Source organism: Aythya fuligula, chromosome 6 (assembly GCF_009819795.1).
Source record: "Aythya fuligula isolate bAytFul2 chromosome 6, bAytFul2.pri, whole genome shotgun sequence".
Lineage (NCBI taxonomy): Eukaryota > Metazoa > Chordata > Aves > Anseriformes > Anatidae > Aythya > Aythya fuligula.
Genome location: NC_045564.1, coordinates 10,279,565 through 10,302,964, shown reverse-complemented (window position 1 = coordinate 10,302,964; position 23,400 = coordinate 10,279,565). Strand labels below are relative to the sequence as shown.

The following is a 23,400-nucleotide window of genomic DNA, read 5'->3' as shown; positions in this document are numbered from 1 at the left end:
CTTTGCATAACAGCCATACTCATGAACTGCAACTAAGTAATGTTTCTCAACCTATACAAACAAATTTAGTAGTACATGAGAAACCTTGAATGAACTACAGATTTATCCCATGCCAACCACAACTACTCTCTTAGCCACATAAAAGTCTTTTGGGGGAACTTGTCAAAATTGCAAGTTCCAATGACTTGTGGTGTAATTAAAAATCCTGATGTCTTAGCTATAATTTAATGAAGACCTAACAGACCCTTGAAGAAATAAACCACTTCCACCAAATTTACCGCACATTCACATTGCAGGAAGATAAAGATGTGACTTCAAATATGCATGCTGAAGAACTGTAACACAAACCAACATGTACATTTCTCAAAACAACTGCTAGATTCTGTCATTCCAGATCTTACCCAGCTAGATATTGGCAGCCACTCAAATTTTTCAGGGAAGTATTTGGCTATTTCAATTTTATCTACAGGGAGACAATAGTGAGAAGCCACTCTTTGCCTCAGTGCCCAGGTAGTGCATTCTTTGGAGATATCCCACACCAAATCCACGGAGTCATAGTAGTCCCTCTCCCCTGGTATGCCCATCTGTACTCGAAGCAGCAGTTCATGTGGGCTGTCACAAGAAAGAAAAAAACACTCCTGTGAATCATGCTTTTAGAATCCAGAAATATTAGTTTTCACTGCCTCCCACCATCCCTTATTTTAGCCAACAGCTCTACCAGAGGAAAATAAGAGCATTCAAGCACAGCGACATCTGTAATCTTTACTAAAAGTATTTAAGTAAAAAACTGCTAGATTAAGTGACATCTCAAACACATGCCAGTAAGAAGTAAGTGTTTTCAAGACTTACCCCAAGTTTTCTTCTTTTTGCAAAGGTTCTATGCAGATTGCCACTCTGGCACCCAGTTTATATTCACTGAAAACAAAACAAAGATTATACACATTTTCAGTCATGTATTCTAAGTTCACAAGTAGAAAAAATCATGCCTCTAGTCAAGTAGATCCACGCTGATCTGAACCAAAACAAGAGGCTATTGGAACACAAAAAAAAAAAAAATCAGAAAACTGCCAAAACTGCATTTAAAAATATAAAATAAGGCTTAGCATAACAAGTGTGATATGATCTACTTATGTTCACACTTGCCCATTCCATACCACTTGAGTTGAAAATTGTGTTGAGCAAAAACTTGAAATAACCAGAGATGGGCTTTATTTGGCTGAGCTGATTTACCTCTCCACCAATCCATCTCACAATTCAGTCAGTCTCTTGCAATACTACTTGAGTGTTCAATAAGAAACCTACTTGAGTTGCTGCTTGTTGTGTCGTAAAAGCTTGCCTGGGCGCTTACTTTCCACTGTCCAGGCTCTGAGAAATGTGGGCAGTGGGACAACGTGCTCCTGACGGCATGGTAAGGTCATAGCCTGAAAAAACAAACATTTCTTCAGTAACTTCAGCAGCCAGTCTGCTTGGAAAGAAAGTGATTGATTCTCAATGCTATATTGAAGCAATTAGACACAGGGCAAAGTATTCAGATTTATTCCTGCTTTTGACTCACAGGTAGTGAGCAGGATCAACATATTTGCTTTACGACCTCAAAGCGAGTTGACCTTCACTCCCTCCCAACACTTCTCAGTTTGTCCTAAGCTTCTAAAGTACTCAATTTTTTGTTTTCCCCAACCAAAATTTGTCTAACTGGGAGGGAATGAGGCTGAAAAAATCATTACCATGATCAAGTGCTGTAAAAAGCTTCCTCAAGCCCTTATTGAGGACACAATGCTGTTTCCATGCTAGGACAAATCTTGTTCGTAAGATGCAAATGGGCAGTTTTACACAGCAGCAGTTTGGATGAGACTGTGAAACTGAAGTCATAACCAAAATGGCAAATACTGGTATGGATCAGAAACTGGAGAAATATCCTTTCCCATGCTGTTAAGTAGAATGGCCAACTGGCTAAATAATAGAAGAGTCTTATGATAGTTGTGTTTTTTTCCCTTTAAGAGTGTATTAAACTTCTATTTTTCTGTTTAAAAAAGCATTTAAAATCACCTTAGTTTCTGGCCAAAGAAACTAAGCTATATTTCCCTGAATGACAAACATGACCTTCTGTGCATCTAAAGCAATTTTTTTATTCATTAGATTCAACATACAAAAAAACACGCAGAAAACTAATACAAGAACAATGTGGAAATGAAAAGTGGCTTTTGGGGAGTGCTTATATATGTGTTCTTGTCATGAATAATTTGTACATTGTGAAATAAAAGTAGGGCTGCAAGCCAAAGTTCCAGATGAAGTGCAAGAAAGGCTTTTGCAGCTCAGGACACATGACAGGTAGAATGGCAACTGCAGGGAACATACTAAGGAATTATCTGAGCTACATGCTCAAACTGCCTCTTGGTACTTACCACTGAACATGGCATATAAGCAAATGCCATATCAGAACATACTAGAGACAAGGGAAAAGGAAATAAAAAATATGTATTAATATAGCTCAATTAATCACAGTGTTGCTTTACATTTCCAACACAGGAGAGCATCTAACCTGCATCTTCAGATCTTCCAAAGTGGCTTCGCCTGCTATTTCTATACTGCCAGCGTAACACAGATCCGTGTCTGTTTGGATGCATTCTGGTGAGTCTTTAGATGGGGGCAGGAGGGGAAGAGGGAGGAAGAAAAACAACAGTAAAGTGAGTATGACATTGTCCATGGTCCTAAGAGATGGGTCACTTGTAGGTGAGATTTCACTTCGATACCTGACCTAAGGTTTTTTATGGTAGTTTAAGAAACCTACTGAAGTCTGTAAATAATATTAATTAGGTTATGACTCTGAAATGCAGGGTGTCTTGCAAGGAAAATTAAAACTGTTCTTACCTACACTACTGGACTCAACATGGAAGTCAGACTCTGACAAAGCTTGAGAGAAAAGGAGGAAAAATGGAAAAACAATCTAAACTTCTGCAACACAGCTCAGTAGCAAAGGAAGAATTTACTCTTACTATAGAGAGGAAAATTGGTTAGTTTTCCCTTTTCCAGTTTGTTGTTTCCCCAACTGCTTTTCTCCTTCCTTTTCAACCCTTTATGTAGATGTAAAATTTACTCATTCTCCAACTTCTCCAAAATCAATTTAGCCTGAAGTGAGATAAATGTGATATCAAGAATCTGACATTTGAAGCCAAATCACATGCATGCTCTTTGAGTTGATGCCTTATAATACTGCCACTGCCTTAAGTATGGAGAAGCAATTTTATTTGCTGGCAGGTAAACAGCCCAGGCTTCAAACTGCAGTGAAAATCTTTGTCCTTGACCAAATATAGCCAAGAAGCATGAACAGTCCCATCCAGCATTCTTGATCTAATAAAAAATTAGATCTCTTATGTCTCCTTTCACCATAAGCTTACTGAAACTTGTACAGTTGCCCACAGGTTTCAGGAGGATTTTAAAGGTTTGGAATAAAATTTAGATTTTTGACCAAAAGCCCTCATTGTTATCACAGGCAATATGACTCCTTTTGAAAACTGATCAAGCTCACCTCCAGCAGGAGACACCTGCAAATCGTCCATCCTGCAGGCCAACCCATTCACTTGGTCTTGTCCATTTTCTCCATGTTTCATATGGCTTGAAGGCTTGAACCACCAGATGGGAATTTTCAGAAAGCCCTGAAAAATGAACAGAAAATACCAGTCACCCCATGTGTTCCAATGCAAATTAAAATTTTTACCTTCCTCTGGTGAAGAAGGAAAAAAAACTCGTTCAAGTCTGAGTTTTTGTAAAGATACTGGCATTCTTTTTACAGGCACTTCTCAGTGAAAAAAAAAAAAAAGCCTCATATCACATGCTATCACCATCCTGCTCTGCCATATGGCATCTAACATTACGTTTTCAACTGACTGACATTTGTCTGGAGATCCAGACATAAATATGACCTTACCAGAGGAAGCTGTATTCATTTAGCTGCAACGTTGTTTTGCCAGTTCAGAGATGCTCCTGATTTTCTTACCTGCTTCTTTCTTAGTGTCCCTTCCTGGCTGGAAGCAGGTAAGTGGATGTTTCCCTCATTTTCTGAGCAGGATATAGGCTTTATTTCTTCTCTTCAGATGCAGCTCTGAACTGCTCTATTATCACCCATTGTACTGTTGCAGTAAGTTCTTATCCTACATTTTTGTCCTCGCAATAAACTATGCTAAAAGTATCTGTTTTTCTTTGAAGCTTTATTCACCACAAAATTGCTGAGACCTCTACTACATGCCCAGTGCTTCTTGTGGACTTTTAGCTTCCTGTTTCAACTTACAATGCTCTATATCACTTGAGGTTTGCTTGTGCAGAAACCTTCCATGACCATTGCTGATGACAATTTCCCAGCAGGGCCCTCCACTTTCAAGCACAACCATCAGTACAAAATCTGACTTTAAAAAGAAACACTTAAATTCCTTTATTTTTTTAATGATTTTATGAGGAAATAGTAGCATAAGAATTGTGCCTTCACAAGAACCTTGCATTCCAGAAATACTGGTTTCTTCCAGATTTGTTAACCTTGACACTTCTAGACAAAGCTGCTGCAATGGCTAAATTTTTTTTATTATTATTATTATTATTATTTTTTTTTACTACAGAAGGTTAGAGCTGTAAAACTACAAAAAGCATTATTCATTATTTCTGACTAAAAATATTTCAGTTGAAAAATTCTAAAATAAGCAAGAGAATAATTTACTTTCATATTCAAGTATCAAGATGCAGTCACCTGACTAAAGGACATAAGTTGTTTATTTTTACCTTTGGTGGAAGCTTTCCTTCAGTTATAACCAAAGTATCTCCTCTACAAACATTAAGTTCCTTCAGGGTGGCGTTCTGCAGGAATAGAAAGCATAGTGCACTTAAGTCTACATGTTCTTGTGTTTTGTTTTCTAAATTATGGTTTATCTTTTTATGCAATGTGTGCCAAGGGTTTTTCTACATCCACCACTTGGAGCTAACTTTGCAGCAGGACACAACTATTACATTTACAGGAGTCTGCACTGCAAGAGGCCTTCCAGTGCATCCTGCTGAGCTGCACATTTCCTTCACACCTCTTACCAATTAAGATCTGTTTGTTTGTAATGTACTTAACGCGTGCTAATCCTAGAATTCAGGAAAAACTATGTGGATATGGCTTAAAAATAATACCTGAAAACAGGAGCCAGGTGTGTAAGGTTTCCATTTCAACCTATTGTTAAAACGCCTTCATAAGGCCTTGTGAAAACAGAACACTGCTGAGTAAAGTAGCACACAAGAACACCACACATTTGCTTTATAGCAGTTCTCTTTGGAAAAGTCCCTAAAGAAAAATGCAACAGACACTGTTGTGTGTTTCAAGTCAAAACTATCATGTGATTCAAGTCAAAAATAGGATCCTCTTACTTCCTGACTTAATGCTTCCCCTGCTTCATAGCACCAGTCAATCCTTCTCAAATGCCAGCTGTCACCTACCAAAGAACAAAAACACACATGGAAAACTAATTAGCCAACAATACCATTTCATGGAAGAAAAGACACACATTACAGATCTCTTAATTGTAGTCATAGCTAAGGGTTGTTGCTCTTTTTTTTTTTTATATAAAGATTTAGCACCTATGCATAAAGCATCAAGTACAGAAGGAAGAAGTACAACTAAACTTTTTAATTTGATTAAAAGATAACAGATGAAAATGCACTTTATTCTTTGCAGAGTACAAAATTTGTTTTTCACAACTAAACCAAAGCACATAAGGAATCTCATCAATAATTTATGTGGAGAAAGGACTACTTTGCAGTCTTTTTAAACAACATCGAAATTCAGTGAAGCCTGACATTTCTTTGAGAGAAGTCAGATCGCAAAGCTCACAAGGCCAAATTTAATTTTCCACAAGCAGTAATATAAAAAGAAAGCAATGAAAACAGAATTACTGTTTCTTGGCAGTAAACCTATACCACAGGGAAATGAAAAAGGTTAAGCTTGTATTTAAAACGTCATTATGTACTCCACCCGTATGTACATGTAAACAAGAGCACAATACTTAATTTTATCTTGGGCTATTCAATGTGTATTCTGACAGTAATGTGTTTCAGGTGAACATTTTTTATGGAGTATGGCTTAACATGCTGCCATCACTCCACCATAATACAAATTCAGCATTTAATGAATGTTTAGAAGTAAAACTAGGAAACACCACCACTCCAAGTCTGTTGTTCTTCCTCCACATCAGCATCAACACAAAGACGTTCAGCCAGGAAATTCACGTGTGATGCAAGTGCTATCTATATCTCTTCCTTAATCCTCATAAAAATGGTCAGTAACAGGAACTCCTACCACTCAGATTCCCAAACAGTGACCAAATTGTGATCTCATTTTGAGCTTGTTTTTGCCAAGTGACCTAAAAATGCCTTTTTCTTAAGCAGTTCATCACATGCAGTGGTTTCCAATGAAACTGATGTCTAAACAGCCAAACACCTTCACCTGTACGCGCACCCAAGTGTACATTTTAGAAACTGTGGGTTTTGCCATATTGCAATTAAACAAAGCTGGAAGCTGCACAACCAGCTTTTATCAGAGCAAAACCATAAGTTCATAAATCTTTCCTCTCCCCTCTTCACATTACAACAACAAATAAATCATTTTAATAAGTTTTAGGGTACCAAGATCTGTCTTAAAAGCCTGGAAAATACATTATTAAACAACAGTACAACTAACCTGATAATCCAGATTTTTCCAGCATTAAATTTAGACACTGGAAAAAAAAGAGAAACATAAGTTGAGACTTCACATTCTCAATTCATAGGTTGGGAAATAAAGTTTTCAGGAAATCTACACTAAAAATTCCTAAGACACATAAACAGAGTGACTGATTCCTGTTCAACTCCTATAGCAATATAGTTATGTAGACATGGTGCATTTGAGCTAGATATTATACCCTTTAAATAGGGATTTTTTTCTCCTGTAGGAAGCTTACTGAGTCAGGTGAGTAGGCTCACACACACTGTTAAAAGAAGTCTGTGCTGTCAGTTTGTTGGTTCACTAGAAGAAGTTCTGCCTCTGAGCTCAAAAACGCACCTTTTAGAAATAAAACCTGCAAAACTCACTTTCTACTACTTCTATATATCAGCACTCTGGACCAGAAAGAGGGATTTGCAGTACTGAGGACTGCTTCCCTCACTGTCCACAGTTCTTCCTGACTCCTGTCACTCTAATTTCATCCATTCAGAGTTTGATAAACTACAGAAGTGTTCGCAGCAAAATTGTCTGTAGCACTGTCTGAATCCAGTAACCCTCACTAGCTCTCATTCTCCATAAGCAATGTAAGATGATTGTCTTAATTCCAAATTCTTTCCAGTCCATATACAGCCATCCTCCACAAACCATGCAACTATTGAGTCTGATTGACTGGTCCAAGATAGAGTTATAGTGCTCACTGCATTTTTCTGGATTTTTCTGTTCTGACTGTCAAGCACATTAGAACAACTTTTTGAATACACATTCCCAAAGACACTGCCTCATCTTCGTACACTACATTCTATCTCACCTGGACTTGGCCATAATTATCACCAAAAGCTGCCCTGTCCTCTTTGAGCAGTGCTGTCAGTCTAACTTACAGACCTGTTTTTTAAAACCTAATTGCACAGCATGACTCAAAAGCATGCACAGAGAATCATTCTGGTTGTGTAAGACCTCTAAGATCATTTAGTCCAAAGATTAATCTAGTACTGAGAAATAAATGTAAGCTACCACATAAAAAATTTAACTGGCAGTCTCTGCCATGATTACATCTCGTTCTGAGTATTGCTGTTTATAAAAGGAGTGGCTAGTCACGCATAAAGTAGCAAGACTACATTCATTTGAAGGAAAAATGATGTCTCTTTACTATCTGGTGAAAGCTCAAGGCAAGTTCAAACACTTCCTTTGACACAATGTCTGCTGGCAAGCTGAAGCGACACATGGGTACAAAACAAGGTTCTCTATGAGCAGCAAACCTGACCCAAGCATGACATAAGCTTTGAAGAGCATCTAGACTTACTTCTTTCACAGAGGCAGTCTCTTCTACAACTATCTCCATCTCAGGGCCCATATGTTGGTCATCCCCAATAATAAAATATAAGAAGAGCTAAAAAGGCAAGTATAAACTGTTTAGAATACATATTTAAGTATGGAAATACTGAGAGAAAAAAACTCTCCCTAATGCACTTGGTAATTGCATGCAGTACCAGCTATTGCACTGTTGCCATCAGTCAAACAGCACTGCAACTACAGAGAACAGAGGAGCACATGCAATTGAGTTATGGCCATCAGTAGAGCTTCATTAAGCAGCTGTATACGTGCTTTGCCTGCTGCAAATGAGAGATAAAACCTGCTAGCTTAAGCCCTATTCTGGCACTTTGATCAGAAATATACAGCTCCCCCACCATGTTTACAACTTGCAGATATCAAATATATTATCATCTCCCTTTTCTTACTTTATGCTCTCTTGCTCACATGCACGTGGAAAACTGCAAACAGATCAATTATAAAAAGTGATTTACAATTAGTCAAATGAGCTATATTAACTGTTAGCATATAGGCTCTTGGCCTTGAGCACCTGAGATAAGTGACGTGAACATTCCTGATAACGCGTATAATTCTTCAGACTAGTAAGCAATTTTTCCCCCATACCAATTATCACTACAACCATTATAAAAGTACAAAGAGGACCACATGAAATATTGGGAAACATGAACAAAGCAAAAAAGCAGCTCTAGTCCCTTTTCAGTCCCAGCCCTTTTATACCTGTGTGGAAGTTGGAGCTTTTCCCCGACACAGCCCAAGCAAGCTTCCCATTTTCAGTTCCGCCTCCTTGACAGTATAATCTTCAGGCACTTCAGGGAAAAGAAAATAAGGCAAACATCATAAGCTGTTGTTTCTTGAAAGTATCCATTCTACTACGCTGCTCTTTAGAGAAAAATAAAGTTCAGTGACATTTAAGGCGCTTAACTTTTCACAGTGTTTACATTAGATCCGTAAGCCTTCTATCACTAGGGCAAATCTGCATAAGGGTTTCTCCCCACCACCCCTTGTATGGGGTGACAGAAGACTTCAGAATGGAACAGACATTTCTAGGTTATCTGGCTCAACCTCCTGCTGAAAGCAGGACCAGCTATGATGAGGTTTTCTCAGTCAAGCTCTGAACACTTCCAAGGATGGCTAACGATGCATCCCTGTGCCCCATTCCTGTTGTTTAACCACTCAGGGTTAATTCCCTTTCCCCTGCTACCACACATAGTGGGAATTTCCCTTGCTGTAATTTGTGTCTGCTGCCTCTGATCCTTTTATCCAACTCTGTGAAGAAACTCTGAGAAAAATCTGACTCCACCTCCTCCACAGGTCCACACTGAGGAGTTAAAAAATGACAATTATTTTCTCCCAAGCCTCCTCTTCAGGCTGGAAAAAAAAAAAAAAAGCTTCCTTTCCCTCATGTTCCAGACCCCAAACCATCCTGGATGCTTTCCTCCAGACTGGCTGTAGTTTGTTAGGGTTTCTCTCTCATGCTGGGGAGTCCCTAAAACAGATACCACACTCCAGATGTTGTCTGACAAATGCTGAGTAGAATGGAATTAATCTCTTTGGCCTCCTGGTTGTACTTTGCTTTAGCAGTGTACAAGTAAGATAGTAAAAATAAAGAAAATATTTTCCAACAATTGCAAAACTGATCTACAGTCTCTCACAACTGCCTGAACAACAGTGAAAATAAAGCTTGGGTTTCTATTCTACTAAAGTTGGTCATCAGAAGCAGGGTTATACAGTGGCAGTAGTATTACACATCTAAATCACAGACCAGGCTGTGGCATGAACAAGTTACTCTATTCCTGTGGAAGCAAAAGTCCACACATTACTCTGTTTAACATCAGATACAAGCAGCCTTCTCACAGTGAGCAGGAGCATAACAGTGCCTCCTCCATTACCACAGGATTGAAGTCTGTTTCAGCTGCACTAAAATCAAACAATCAAACCTTGCACATCACTTCAAGTTTCCCATTTTAATTTCTTAAAGAATTATACTGAAATAAGTAAATTTACCTGGAGAGAGAAGTTTCCCATTTCCACTAACAGGTCTAAGACAACTGTCACTTGCTGTAACAAAAAAGGGTGCAGAAGAGAGGCTGATATATTAAACAATTCAAATAAGAAATCTGGCTCAGAAATTTAGACAGCTAACATATTTCAGATTAATGACAACAACACGTTTATCCCAGAGGCCTTCCTCTGGAGATATTACATCAAAAGGAATGAATTCCTAGGGACTTCACGAACAAGTTTTTATCCTTTCAGTGAAAGATTACTTTCTCTTTGAAGCCACCTGTTAGCCACAATGAGTAAAATATGAAACTGGCCATGTTTCCAAAGACTTTTCTTGGGGAGCTTTAGGAGGCGCCAGGATGTGGGGCTGGGCACCCTGCTCGGGGTGTCCCTGCTGGAGCAGGGTTGGGACAGGTGGACCCAGGGGTCCCTCCCCACCTCAGCCAGTCTTGTCATTCTATGCAATTTTAACATTATCAGATCTGTAAGTGAAGCAGTTGAACACTTACCTAGCTCTTCGTCTAGTTGAAGCTCCTGTATTGCTTTCATTTTGATATCTGACATCACCTAGAAGAAAGCAATATTAACACCTCCAATACAAAAAACAATGTCAGCTGTTCAAATTCAAGTCCACAAAAGGTAGCCTTCACTTTAAATTCTTCCCAGTTATGTTCGTATTCCTGCTCCTGCTAACATTATACACAGCTAAGAAAACATTTCTTTAATATTATCACCCAGAAATATGATATCTGTGCATTTATTACACGCAACATATTTGGAGAAATTTTTCTTATAAAAAGTATTCCAAAGAAAAGAAAATGGTATTTAACTTTTGCATTTATCAAAAGACTAATATTTTGCAAGTATTCACTTTGTAAGCAGTACGCGCTGTAACAGGAAATAACTTAAAAAGCAGAAAAAGTATCAGAGAAATCCACCCCTTGGCAAAAACAGCATTTCTTTCTTATCCTGTTTTGAAAGGAAGAAATAGTATTTTCTTCCTCTTTCAGGTTTTGTTACTGGCAAAGCCTCAATCCACTTACAGGATGGTCCAAAAAGAAAACTGTTTCACACAAAGACACTAGTGTAGACTGCACTGTTTTAAGTTACCAGCGTTATGGTCTTATTACAGAACAAAAATATTCCAGTAGCTTTAACTCCAAGCTGCACACTTTTCCCTACAGTAGCTTCAGTTCAAATGCTAAAACCAGTCTTCGTTAACCTGCCCAAACTGCACTGGCCAAACATCTCAGGGAAATAGCCTGTCTTAAATGCCTGAACAATCAGACTTCTTACTGTTTCAATGGTGGCAGTAATTTTAACATGTTTCTCTTCATCTTCCGTTCCACAGAAGTTTTTAACTTGGAGCCAGCTGATGTCGTATGTAAAAGCAGTCAAATTGCCACTTGAAACGTTCACAAAGCTGTAAAAATGAGCAGTACAAACATAGTCAAAGACAGGAGAACTTTGTATTATTTGGGCTAGATTGCTAAATAGCAATGCTCTTAAATAAATCAAAAATTCCAAGGTCATTAATAGCGATGGCCTCAGGAAGAATTCAGGCACCACTGGGCTGGCTATTGAGTAAACCAGGAAAAACTGTTTTGGTAATTGTCTTTCAATGGAAATATAGCTTTTGAAGGCACTCAAAGTCACTTTGCAAGGCTGGATTTAAACCTTCTGGAAAAAAATATTTTAAAAACAAACCAAGTAATAACCAGGCTTTGAGACTTTGTCTATGTGTCTGCTACTACACAAACAGAAACAGGTCTTTGAGAACTCACTGATGTAGTTGCAATTTTTCAGAACTGTTTCAGCTAGGAAGTTAGAATTTATATAACAAGCACATACACACATCTCTAAAAACAGGAACCTACCCTCAGGACTATGCACTCTGAAGGGAAATGAGACCAGAAACTTGCCTCTGGCAACTTTAGAACTTGAGAGATTCAGCAGAGCTGAATACTCTTCTGATACTGCACAGTTCTCTCATTCCGCCAAGTCTCTCAGAGAACCACGAAACTCAAGGCTTAGAAATAGAAGTTACTCCAAAAATGTGCCAGCACACTGGGCACAATTTGTTCTCATTAGGTGTTTCCTATTTAAAGTGTAAAGGATGTGACTGCCTCTGCACTTTAGGAGCAAAATATGTAACAGTTGATAAGAGATCCCAAAAACATTAAGACTACATTATCTTGAACTTAAAAGGTCACAAAATGAAAATTAATTTGAATAATGTACATAGAAACATGTATACGTACACACACATCTAGCATAATTTTAACTGAACAGGTTTTGCCACAACTGCTTTTTTTGACTAATCATACTTAAAATCAAAACGGTTACCTCTGGTCATGGCTGTCTAAGATTAGCACTGAACATCCATCTGTCAGACCAACGCTTCTGATTGTTTCCTTCATCTGTTCTTCAAGAAGTACTTCCCAGTTCTTGCCTTCTCTATCAGGTCCTGAGCCATTCTTTAAGATGATTCCTCCTGATGGTGCTAAGGCCCTGTGCAGATCCTCCAGTTTTGTGCTGCACGGAAAGATGTGCTGCGATTCTGTGAAGTGTTGACCCTTCCCTCCTTCATTATACTCTGCCAGACGAAGAACGTTTATGATCACAGGTTCATGATCAGGGCCTGTCATCACCTTTGTGCCTCCAACCTGAAGTAAGGAACACATGGTTTATGTAGAGTTCAATAATGCACATTTTTGTAAACAGGAAATACTATACAGCAGTAAGTGACAACAGCAAAATTATTGAAGCAAAAAGGTAGAATCTCTCTGATTAGAAATAAGCCATTTTTGACCAAATGCCTACTGAACAAACAACGAGAGTAACTCAAACTTACTGGGACAGAAAAGCATGCTGCTAAAGTCTGTTCCATGTTTGTACGGATAGTATATAATGTTGGTAACAGTAACTGAGTAAACAGTGGGTGGAAAAATCAGTCTCTACCAATTTAGAATAGCTGACTTTAACCCTTCAGGATATTAAAAAATTAGCGTGACTGAGGCAGGTGAAGAGTTAGATTTTTAAGTCTGTGCTTTCTGATTTGTTATCAAGGCCAAGAGTATAATTACTTGCTGAAAGTAATCTGATTGTGTAAGAAGTTGGATATGCTATATATATATCCATAGATATATATATATAATATATTGATATATATATAAATACTTTTACAACAAAAATCTGTTTAAAGCAATATTTTATTCCATAATAGAGATGGAGGGCAAACTTCTGCTGTGTTACATAATCACTGAAACAAGCATTTGCAAGTTAAGCAGAAGCCTGGATATTGAGGGGACCCGAAAGAAGCATAGCATTTCAGGGAGACCACATGCAAAAATAGGTGACTAGTTCACCACAGGGCATTAGTTATCACATTATAATCAACTGATCTCCTACCAAGAGGCACCAGATCTTCTCATGATTGTACTCCAGTGCAACTGGCATTGGATACCTACAGGCACCTATTAATCTGACCATATCACATTCTGCATTCTGTACAGTTCTACCGAGAACCACACTGTACATCACACAGAAGGTTAACAGTGACAAATTGTAAATATACTGTATTCTACATGAGGCTGAAGAGGTGTCCTCTAAGCCAATGTTAGCATGTCAGCCGCACAGCTGCAAAATTGACTGAAGCTTCCAAAACCATGTTTAGAGACTGCATCTTATCTCTTGGGAACTGACAAAGAATTTGTTTTTCACTTACCTCTTTCCCATTCCACACAAAAATGTCCGCTCCATCAGCCAGCCCAAAGCAGTCCAGTGTCAGCTCATCTCCTAAGAAGAACAAGCCATCAAGTTCTTCTCCCCCAAAAACAGACATGCAGGGTCAGCTGGTAACTGCTATATGCTGGCACATTCTACCCTGGCTCAAGTCCACCACTACAAAAGCTGCTGTGTGATTAGAATTTACAGGGGGTAAGTTAGGGATCACCCAAGTAAGAAGGGCAACAAGAGTAGGTACAGATTGAAGATGGCCAAAGCACAAATGTTTCAATTCCATTTCCCTTACAAATCAAGGCTCACACTAGCAGTTGATAAAGCTACTTGGTCAGGATTATCTAGATAAGCTTTAACAGCCAATAATTAGATTTAAAACAAAAAGGCTGGACTTAACAAGTGAGTTACATACAATGTGTTTCATGCATATTCTTTGAAATACTAACATCCACACTGCAATTTATTTTACCTTCCTACCATAAGCCAGATGCAGATTTTTTTTTTTTTTTTAAAGACTGTCATTTAAAGAACCATATGAAGATCTGAAGCAATACTAACAGCTCTGAGTGCATCTGCATTTTGATGTCAATATTTTAAAAGCTGGGCTATGTTCCAAAAGATCTGAAAGAACTCTAATTTTCTTAAGCAGACCATAAATCCTGTAAAAATCTAAAAATAACCGAGTAGATTTTTGAAGACTTACACCTAGAATTACATGACAAAGCTGGAGATGGAACACTGTTTTAAAATAAAAATTTTAATGTTGAAATTAATGTTTTTATGTAATCATTTACATTTGCACCATTCCTACTTCAGCTTAAGCCTAAACTAAATTTTTCTTTAGTATCACCCTGGCTCCTCTCTCTATCATCTCCTCTACCTATTAGGTAATTATAATGAAAACAAATACTCATAAGCAAATCAAACTCAAAACAGAGGCCATTATCTTTCTGTCAGCAAATATACTTCTCCAAGATGTTTTACTTAAGAAGCCCTCTGTGTCTTCAATAAATACACCAAACAAATAGCACAGAACCCCTGTACGTGGTAGTCTTACCATCAAGAATCTCGTAAAGATGCAGTCCTGCTGGTAAAGGTTTGGCATTACTGAGAATCATGTCTCCTTCCCAAGATTCCAATATCTAATTGGTTAGAAAAAAAAAAAAAAAACAGAAAAAACACACATACAACTTCCAATAAGCAGTAACTTAAACCACTCAAAATTACAACTTTGCTGCAAGCTGTTACAGACTGGCTACCAAGCTCACTTTGGCACTTAACAGGTCCCTGCTACTTCTTTCTACTGAACTAGTGGCACAGAAAACACAACCTTTTTAGTACTCATGCATTCACACTAGTCACCAGACTACAACAGTTTCAACTGGATGCTAACTGAAAATTGTACAATATAAGTAAACGATGTTTTCAGGGAGCAAGTTAGCTTCAATTTACATTTTCAAAGTCAGGTAGGGTTTTAAGCAATCTCATGAACAGGAGGTATCCCTGCCCATGGCAGAGCGGCAGAAACTAAATGGTCTGTAAGGTCCCTTCCAGCCCAAACCATTCTATGATTTTATGACAGATGGACACTTTGTAAAATGCTTCTTGTTGGCCATTCCTTTAACATAGTAATTACAAAGACACCACTTTCAATACTTTAAGAAATAAGAAAAGCTTAAGATTTCTTTTAACTCCTCTAAGCATTTCTTGTTAAGGCCAGCCAGCTCCTTGAAAACACAAATACATGTCACAAACTAAAATGTTAAAGATAAGTCTAAAGTTTTGCAAAGTGGCTGCCCAAATACAAATAATTAGCTTATGAACTTTAAAGTGTAATTAATTAAAGTTTCATCTATCAATCAAAAGCTTCATCAACACATCAAAAGTTGACCGCAAAGCAATGTTTCCTTCTGTGAAAATCCATATGGCCCTGAGCCTCCTGAAATTACATTTATGGTTAAAAAATTCTCATTAAAATAAAAATTGTGGCATAGACTCATACATAGAAAGCAGTTGTATCTCAATTAAAATTAAAGTGTTTGAGTTCACTCAGTATATTAAATACCTGGAATATTGACTGTCGAAGATCTCCTAGTGTTTTTCTTCTGTCAATAGTCAGATCCAGAACACTCTCTTTCCAAGTAAGTGAAGGATGCAAAGCTCCATTGTAAAATTTGTAACACGAGCTCAAATGGAGATGCAGATCAATACCGTTGTTTGCTGAGTCACATTCCGCTCTTTGAAAGAAAAACGCAATAATGAAATGGTGAGTTTAATGCTGACAAACAGCTAACTTATTTCAGAGATGCTTCTGGCAGTTGTCATGTAAGTGATAACCTCATGACTAAATTCAGTGTCAGATTCTCTCCTCTATTAAGAAATATGCAGAGGTGCTCAAAAATGCCATATATGAATATATATATATAGTACATACAATACAGAGCAAGCTTAGACATCCTCCACACACAAATAAAACACTGTTATAGGACTTGTTCCTACACCTTGCTTCAACTTTTCTGAACAGGACAAAAACATTATCTTTAGGGATGGGGAGACCATAGCACCTTATTTGTTTTTTAACTCTCCAGACTGTGTTCCTCTTGAAACACACAGAAAAAGAGAAAATTCCTGGAAAACTACCAGGACAGACACAGCCATGCCTTCCTCCTTTATAACTATATTCGATTCTATTAGCAAGAAGCTAGATGTAACAGCAAATGTCACTTAAAAATAATGAAGTTTCCACAGCAGAGAGGCATCGCACAAGACATCCATCTCTTGCACATGTCTACATTTTGACAGCTTAACTGGCATTCAGGCACATCATCAGCTCTGTATGCTTCTCACCAGAAGGAAAATTTTCTACCAACCTAGATACCACCAGCTCTTTCTTTCATGTTTCAGGCAAAGGATACCATTTATCTGTTGTCTCACAGGAAAGCAAGCCATTCCCCCTTCTCCCGGTGGAGAACTCCCTCTGGGAGTGTAATTTAGATAACGTATTCCATTCTCCTTCCAGAATTGTACTTTCCAATGAAAAACTGGTACAATTTGAGGCTGTAAACAAATTTCCTCTGCAATTTTGCAGAATTAGTAGGTAGGCGACTAACAGGGAGGTAGGGGACCAGCAGAAGACAAACTGAATGTACAAATTGTATTCCTTGATTAACCTCTATGGTATTGAGTCATTTTAGTATCTAATTCTACATCTGTTCAATGACTTTCTTTAATTTTAGATCAATTCCAAGATCTACAGATCAAGAATGCTGTTTAAGAGATTCATACAGTTACATTATATACCTCTATACATTATATTATATACCTCTTCTTTTGCAGCTCAGTATTAGCAGCATTCATTTCATTCAGAAGATGTTCAGGAATTTGGTATCTTGGATTTCCTCGAGCTGCAACAAATAATATAAGCTAGTTTGGCCTCAACTGCTTAAAATGTGCTTTGGTAAACAAGAAAAGTGAGATGAAGCATTACTGTAATAATTGAAAATAACATTGCACTCTTTCTTAATGGAGTAAATTAAATTGCAAATGATACAACAGTCAAACGTTTTTAATTCTTCCATGTTCACATCTATCTTTCCCTAAGGGGAAACAGATACATGAATGCCTTTAGCAACAACTTGTTTAAGTAGAAGATACTCCGCTAGTATTTGTGAAGCATATGAGAAAATACTGTCAGCTACAACCAAGTAACCATTCATTAGCTCCTTGGAGCTCCTTCTATCTTGACTCAAGCCTTTTTTCCAATTAGCACTAGAAAGTTCAGTAAGGACAGAAATGCTCAACTGCCTTCAACCTCCACAAAAAGTGTAAATGAAGGAAACCCCCAGCACATAAAGATGAGTTATGCGTACCTTCAGGAGGTCTTTTCAGCCGTGACTTTCGATAAAAGAGCATGTAGGCACTCTCTTTACCCTGAAATTGTTGCTCAATATCCTCCTCCTTGATCGGTTGGACTTTTGAATCATTCAGATCAAACCAATGGCAACCAACAGAAGTCTCCTCTAGCCTTGTAGGTGTTTTTTCTAAATTCCACTGGATATCATTCTTCTGAGAAGGACTTTGGAGATCAAGTCCTTGAGAATCTGATTTAAATGGGAGCTTGTATTTTTCTTTCAGACCAACCTTATTTTTGTCAGGACTGAACTGAAATATCTGAGGATGATTTTGCAAATACTAAAATGAAAGCAAGTACAAGAAAAAACATTTTAGTAAAGGAAGATGTTCTGGATTAAATATAGCAGACTACATTAACTACGTGACCTGATTTGTCCTCAAATTCATAGCCAAACTTTCATTTGTGGAAATCCATTCCAATAAAGACAAAAAGAAAACAAAAAACAAAGATCTGAATTAGTTTTAGTCATAATCAAAATCTCATTTGATAGATCAAAACATGTAAACTAATTTACTGTTATTTCAGCTCTGCACTGCCCCGTGTGGTTTTGAAATAAATTTGGCACTTGCGAAAAGTCACTTCTAGTAACATTCACAGTAACAAAAACTTTGAAATTGTTAATACTGGTTTACCCGGAACTTGTTTCTATCAGTTCTCTGTCAAAGTCAGAAAAACATCTACCCCTGTGGAAGACCCATATTCAGACTTTACAACTACTTTTAAATACTTTGTTTTGAAACCTATATAGTTGTTCTTACTCAAAAAAAAGAAATATGGATTTTCCACATATCCGTAGCACAAATGCAGAAGTATTTTTCTTAAAGCATAAGAAAATACAGCAACCAACTGGATAACTACAAGACTTCATTTCAAGGGTTAATTTTACAGACGCACTAAACAACCAGAAAGGGTGTTTTTTTTTCCCTAAACAAAACTTATTTCACTTATTTCTGTTAAGACAGAGGTGTAAAGTTGTAATAGGCAAAGCTGGTTATTTTCTAGGTCAGAAATATAGATGGAAAGAGACGCACGCTTTCAAGCAGATGATACGTTCAGAGAATCTTGTCCCTGTTCCTCAGTCTACTGATTCGTCTCACTAACCTCTTATATACACATTACCTTGCTACTCCAAGTGCCAGCATTTTCATCCACCATCCTATTGACTATTCGTTAGGAATATAAAGTTACCTTAATAATCAAAAACTAACATACATACATATTACCTTTCGTAATGCTCCATATTGTTTTCGGTATTTCTTATTCCAGGACACCTTTTTTTTCTCCAGTAACTTCTGCCCTAATTGATCCACAGGTATTTGTTTAGATTCTTCCTAAAGAGAAAATAAGAAGTAGGATGACAGACAAGTGTAAAAGAATCAATACAAAGTAGGTAATTCTGAAGTGATTAAATAATTCCTGTTTGTTAGTAAGCCAATTTAACATTGCTTTCTCTAACAGCTTAAGCAAGCAACTTCAGGAGTACTCCAAAAATGGCTTTTTTGCTATGAATAGTCACTATTTGTATTGAAGTTAGGTTAAGTTACAGTGCTTCACAATAAGCTCAGAAGAGTTCTATGTTCTAAAGCCTGTCTCTTGCATACTTCACCCTGCCCTTCTGGGTTCCTTAATATCAAAATAGAAGCAATAAACTCTTTACATACCATACCTCTGATAAAATCCCTTTCAACACTGCCAGTGGATTTTCTGCTTCTTTGGCATTTTCATTCTCTCTTAAAGCCTTATCTTCAATTAGCCTATCCTCATCTTCCTGCAGAAGAAAAATAATATTCACAAACACTTCAAACACAGCCAGCAGTCTTCCAGTCAGTACTAACAACAGCATGTGTGATTTAGAAGTGTAAAGGAAATCCTCTGAATATTTTTGAGCAAGCTGTGCATAGTGTTTTACACAGGATTGTTTCTGCAGCCTCTTTACATAGGCATCTGGATGCTGTACAAAAACATCCAGTTCATCATATGACACTCAACACGTGGTAAAGATGCACTCAAAGATTGCTACAACAGAGCTCAAGCAGCTTACACTCTGACTGGAGTGTATATACACCCACACTCTATCTGTGCACATGCCATACAGCAGGCAGTAGTAATACAACAGCCCATTAATGTTCAGCAGGTCAGAAATATAAACTTTGCCCCAAAATCCTGAGAGCTTCCAACTTGAAGAGATAGTATACTGCCAAAAACTAACCTCAAGGAGGTGAAAGACCAAACGTCTCACTAAAATATTAACTTGGATGTCTGTTTCATTCTCTTAATACTTTTTTTTTTAAATGAGATAGAGCAAGAAAAATAAACCTTTAGCACTTACTTGTAATTGCCAGTTTCCTAATTCGTCCACATCTTTGATATAAACATGATAGTGTCCTCCATAGCAGCCACCTTTATGTATAATAACAGAGAAGAGCTCATACATGTACTCTGAATCATCCATTTCAGTCTTCAAAAAGAAAAATAATAATAATAATAAAAAATATCAGCAAGTCTTCCACATAAGGACAGTTTTATACCATCAGCATAGCTTCTGATACTTTTCAATGTGCATTTGCACATGCAAAGACTGAAGGGGCTCTTCAGTGATGGGGAACACTAGCAAGGACCAACACGAAGCATGGACCAAGGCACAGGCTTATAAAGCAACTTTTTAGATGTGATTCTGAACAGTGGTGGAAATTCAAATATTTCAAATTTAAAATAATTAAATATTGATGCAAATAATAGAAAGGCACAAATTGTTTGTAATAACCATCAGCTTATTTCATATTCATTTAAAAGACTTGAGGAAAAACAAACATTTAACCTAGGAATTTGTAAGAAAAGTAACTACTGACACAAAATATATGTAGCTAAATTCATACGTGACAACATTATATACTTGTTAACATATATATCTGTTAACAGGCATTGCCAATACAAAGGTAGATTTAACTTCTTAAGAAAAACTCAGATTAAGTTGTAGGTCATTATTAAATCCTTCCACTTTGTATAGCTACAAAGTATTTCTCACTTTTAGAAATTAATCTTTTGAAGACATTTTACAAAAGCTTTGGAACTAGGGACATCGGAAACCTACAAGGTTTCCTTAACATCTGGCTTTGACAAAATGCAAAATTAAAGATACCTTGTCCTGAGATATTAGTTTTCTGCTGAGTATATAGAAACTTTAACAAATATAACAGTACAAACCTGCTCACAAAAAGGCCTCAGGTTTATCTGGATAGGGAACGTATAGCAACTAGTTTCCTTGTATCGTTCACACTTCTCAAAGTCAAAGTTAAATCTCAGGAGAGAAATGGTGAGAAAGGGAGGCAACTTACGTAGTTTAGCGGACTGCAAAATGACAAAAAAAAAAAAAAGTTGTAAGCATGTTGTTATACAGAATAATGCTTCCACCTTGCTATGGTGGAACCTTTATTTTCCAGCAAAGCTTTACAAGGAGGCAGACATGGCCAGTGTTTTCATTACTAGAAAATGCCTTCCCTAATTCTCAATTTCCCTGTCAACAAGCTATTCTAGAAAGCAACCAAGATCCTTCACTCCTGTGACACCCTACACCTTCCCTGATCATCAGTCCCACACTTTATCCTGCTACAAAAATGAAGCAGAACATTGCTGAAATTTAAGTCAGTAGTTTCCATTTCCAAACACCATGTGTTCTTTGTGAGAGGATTTTCACAAATTTCACACTATGAAGCAATTGCTTCAAATCCCTGGGCTTGTGCTCTCCCACAAGGTCAGGCTATGCAGTGTTTTCCCAGCAACTTTCCTCTTGACCCCTTGCACAGTACAGGCCATCACCAGACCCACACAGCTGCCAGGAGCCCAGAGAGAACACACAGGAACTCAGCTCCCACTTTGCAGGTGCTATAGGGGAGCAAGAGCTTCACGATAGCTTTGCTATGCTCTGAACATAAGCATAGGTTCGGTGGCCTCTGAGCACTGCCAGTGTCTCTATCCAACTCTCCATTTACACAACCATAAATGGGTTTATCAGGAACACATGCGTGGCTCAAGAAAACTAGAATTAGGTATTCCATTTGCATCAATTGCGAAGACTGCTTTGCAGAGGCACAAAGGATTTTGCTCTTCCAAGCAACTCTTCCAAGTTTAGAGTGCTAATCCGACTGTATGATTAAAGTTTGATCAAGTTCTTGAACTCGAGATTTTTTAACTACTCTTTTTTTTTTTTTTTTGGAGGTCAGGACGAAAGAGGGGAGAAAATAACTTCCAAAGACCCACAAAAAACTGAAGGAAGAGAGGATAGGTATGGATCACCTTGTCTTTGAAACAAGCTAGGTGCACGCAGAGGGTCATGCTGTTAGACAACTGCCTCCCTAGTGCCAGCTACATGACCAAATTTCAGAGGTAGCCAACTGTTACCTTGCACTCCCTTGAACCCAGCAAATTTTAACTGAAACCCTCATAAACAAGCCACATGAGGCACTGGCAAAGTTTCATGAACTCTCCTAAGGTACTGATTAACTTCACCTGTCCTGAATTTGCCTCTGCACCTCCTGCCTTCCACATTAGGCATGTTGCAAGGTTTGGATCACACTCATCTTGGCACAGAAGAATGTCCAAAGCAGGCCAAAGCGGTTTGCTGTTGCGAAGAGGGCAAAACACAAAGGCAGGGTGCACTAACAGGTATGACTGCCTCCCCTTTACAAAAAATACCAGGAATATGAGGAAAAAATGAGCTACTTTTAAAAAAAAAAAAAAATCTTTATGACATCAGAAACAAGCACAGAAGAAAGCCAAACACCATTTTGTCCCATCCTGAAGAGACCTACAATTCAAAGACCTACAGCTCTAGTAAAGCACTCACACAACTGCCTTTCCCAGACCCTGGCTAAGAGCACAAACAAGACACAGAAGTCTTAACAAATTTGATTACTCCAGTAGGGAAACTACTCTGAATCATAAAACAACAAAACAAGAACTGGTTTTTAGCACAAGGATGCTGTAAGGTACTCTGGCAGACAGAAAGCAAGCCTATCATCATCCATGCCACCACTTCAGAGCATTCAGGGTCACATATGCAACTCCTCTGAAGGACATCAGTGTTAACAAGCGTCAAGCACCTGAAACTTTCCAGAGTGCCCAGCAGTGAAGGCAGAAAACCAAGCCAAAGGAAGGAGCTCTCCCATCTGGATGTCGCTACACTCCTAGGGATTGCTCTCAACACAGGCTTAACATGCACAGCTCTCAGCTGAACACTGATGAACTCCAGTGACTCAGCAGAGGAAAGGGCTGCACACTGCACTTAGCTTTACAAGCAATTAAAAAAAAAAAGCAGCAACAGTAAATCATTAACTAGATAGTGACAAAGCAGCACAACTCAGCAGAAAACCATCTACTTCCTCGAAAAGCATCTTCGAGCTACAGCCTGAAGAAGAAGACGCTTTCGCAGTCACTGCTCTGACCACAGGAAGATGACTTTTCGGCTCTGCTATCTGCTTGCTGCCTCGATTTTTATCCTCCTCATTCCTGGCCTCTCCGAAGGAGGCAAACTGCTGGTGGTGCCCATGGATGGAAGCCACTGGCTGAGCATGAAGCAGCTAGTTCTCAAGCTCATGGACAGAGGACATGAAGTGGTGGTGCTTATACCAGAAATAAGCTGGCAGATGGGAAAGGGACAGTCATATATTGTGAAACCATACACATCAGAAGACCT

The 23,400-nt window shown here is 38.1% G+C and overlaps 1 protein-coding gene across 2 annotated transcripts in view; it reads right to left on the bottom strand.

Moving 5' to 3' along the window:
• Positions 1-23,400, bottom strand: part of USP40 (ubiquitin specific peptidase 40) — a 32,874-nt gene that overhangs the window by 3,777 nt on the left and 5,697 nt on the right. For both annotated transcript variants that reach the window (XM_032190416.1, XM_032190415.1), the window contains exons 7-29: positions 20,913-21,056; positions 20,038-20,166; positions 19,375-19,476; positions 18,932-19,039; positions 17,665-17,986; positions 17,118-17,199; positions 15,861-16,032; positions 14,853-14,937; positions 13,782-13,852; positions 12,401-12,720; positions 11,351-11,477; positions 10,564-10,621; positions 10,055-10,108; positions 8,768-8,856; positions 8,022-8,108; positions 6,701-6,737; positions 5,392-5,456; positions 4,768-4,842; positions 3,527-3,653; positions 2,540-2,634; positions 1,303-1,421; positions 850-915; positions 402-612 (exon numbers count right to left, since the gene is read on the bottom strand). In XM_032190416.1, the coding sequence (XP_032046307.1) occupies positions 402-612; positions 850-915; positions 1,303-1,421; positions 2,540-2,634; positions 3,527-3,653; positions 4,768-4,842; positions 5,392-5,456; positions 6,701-6,737; positions 8,022-8,108; positions 8,768-8,856; positions 10,055-10,108; positions 10,564-10,621; positions 11,351-11,477; positions 12,401-12,720; positions 13,782-13,852; positions 14,853-14,937; positions 15,861-16,032; positions 17,118-17,199; positions 17,665-17,986; positions 18,932-19,039; positions 19,375-19,476; positions 20,038-20,166; positions 20,913-21,056 (2,745 nt within the window). The remainder of the gene's footprint in view (positions 1-401; positions 613-849; positions 916-1,302; positions 1,422-2,539; positions 2,635-3,526; positions 3,654-4,767; positions 4,843-5,391; positions 5,457-6,700; positions 6,738-8,021; positions 8,109-8,767; positions 8,857-10,054; positions 10,109-10,563; positions 10,622-11,350; positions 11,478-12,400; positions 12,721-13,781; positions 13,853-14,852; positions 14,938-15,860; positions 16,033-17,117; positions 17,200-17,664; positions 17,987-18,931; positions 19,040-19,374; positions 19,477-20,037; positions 20,167-20,912; positions 21,057-23,400) is intronic.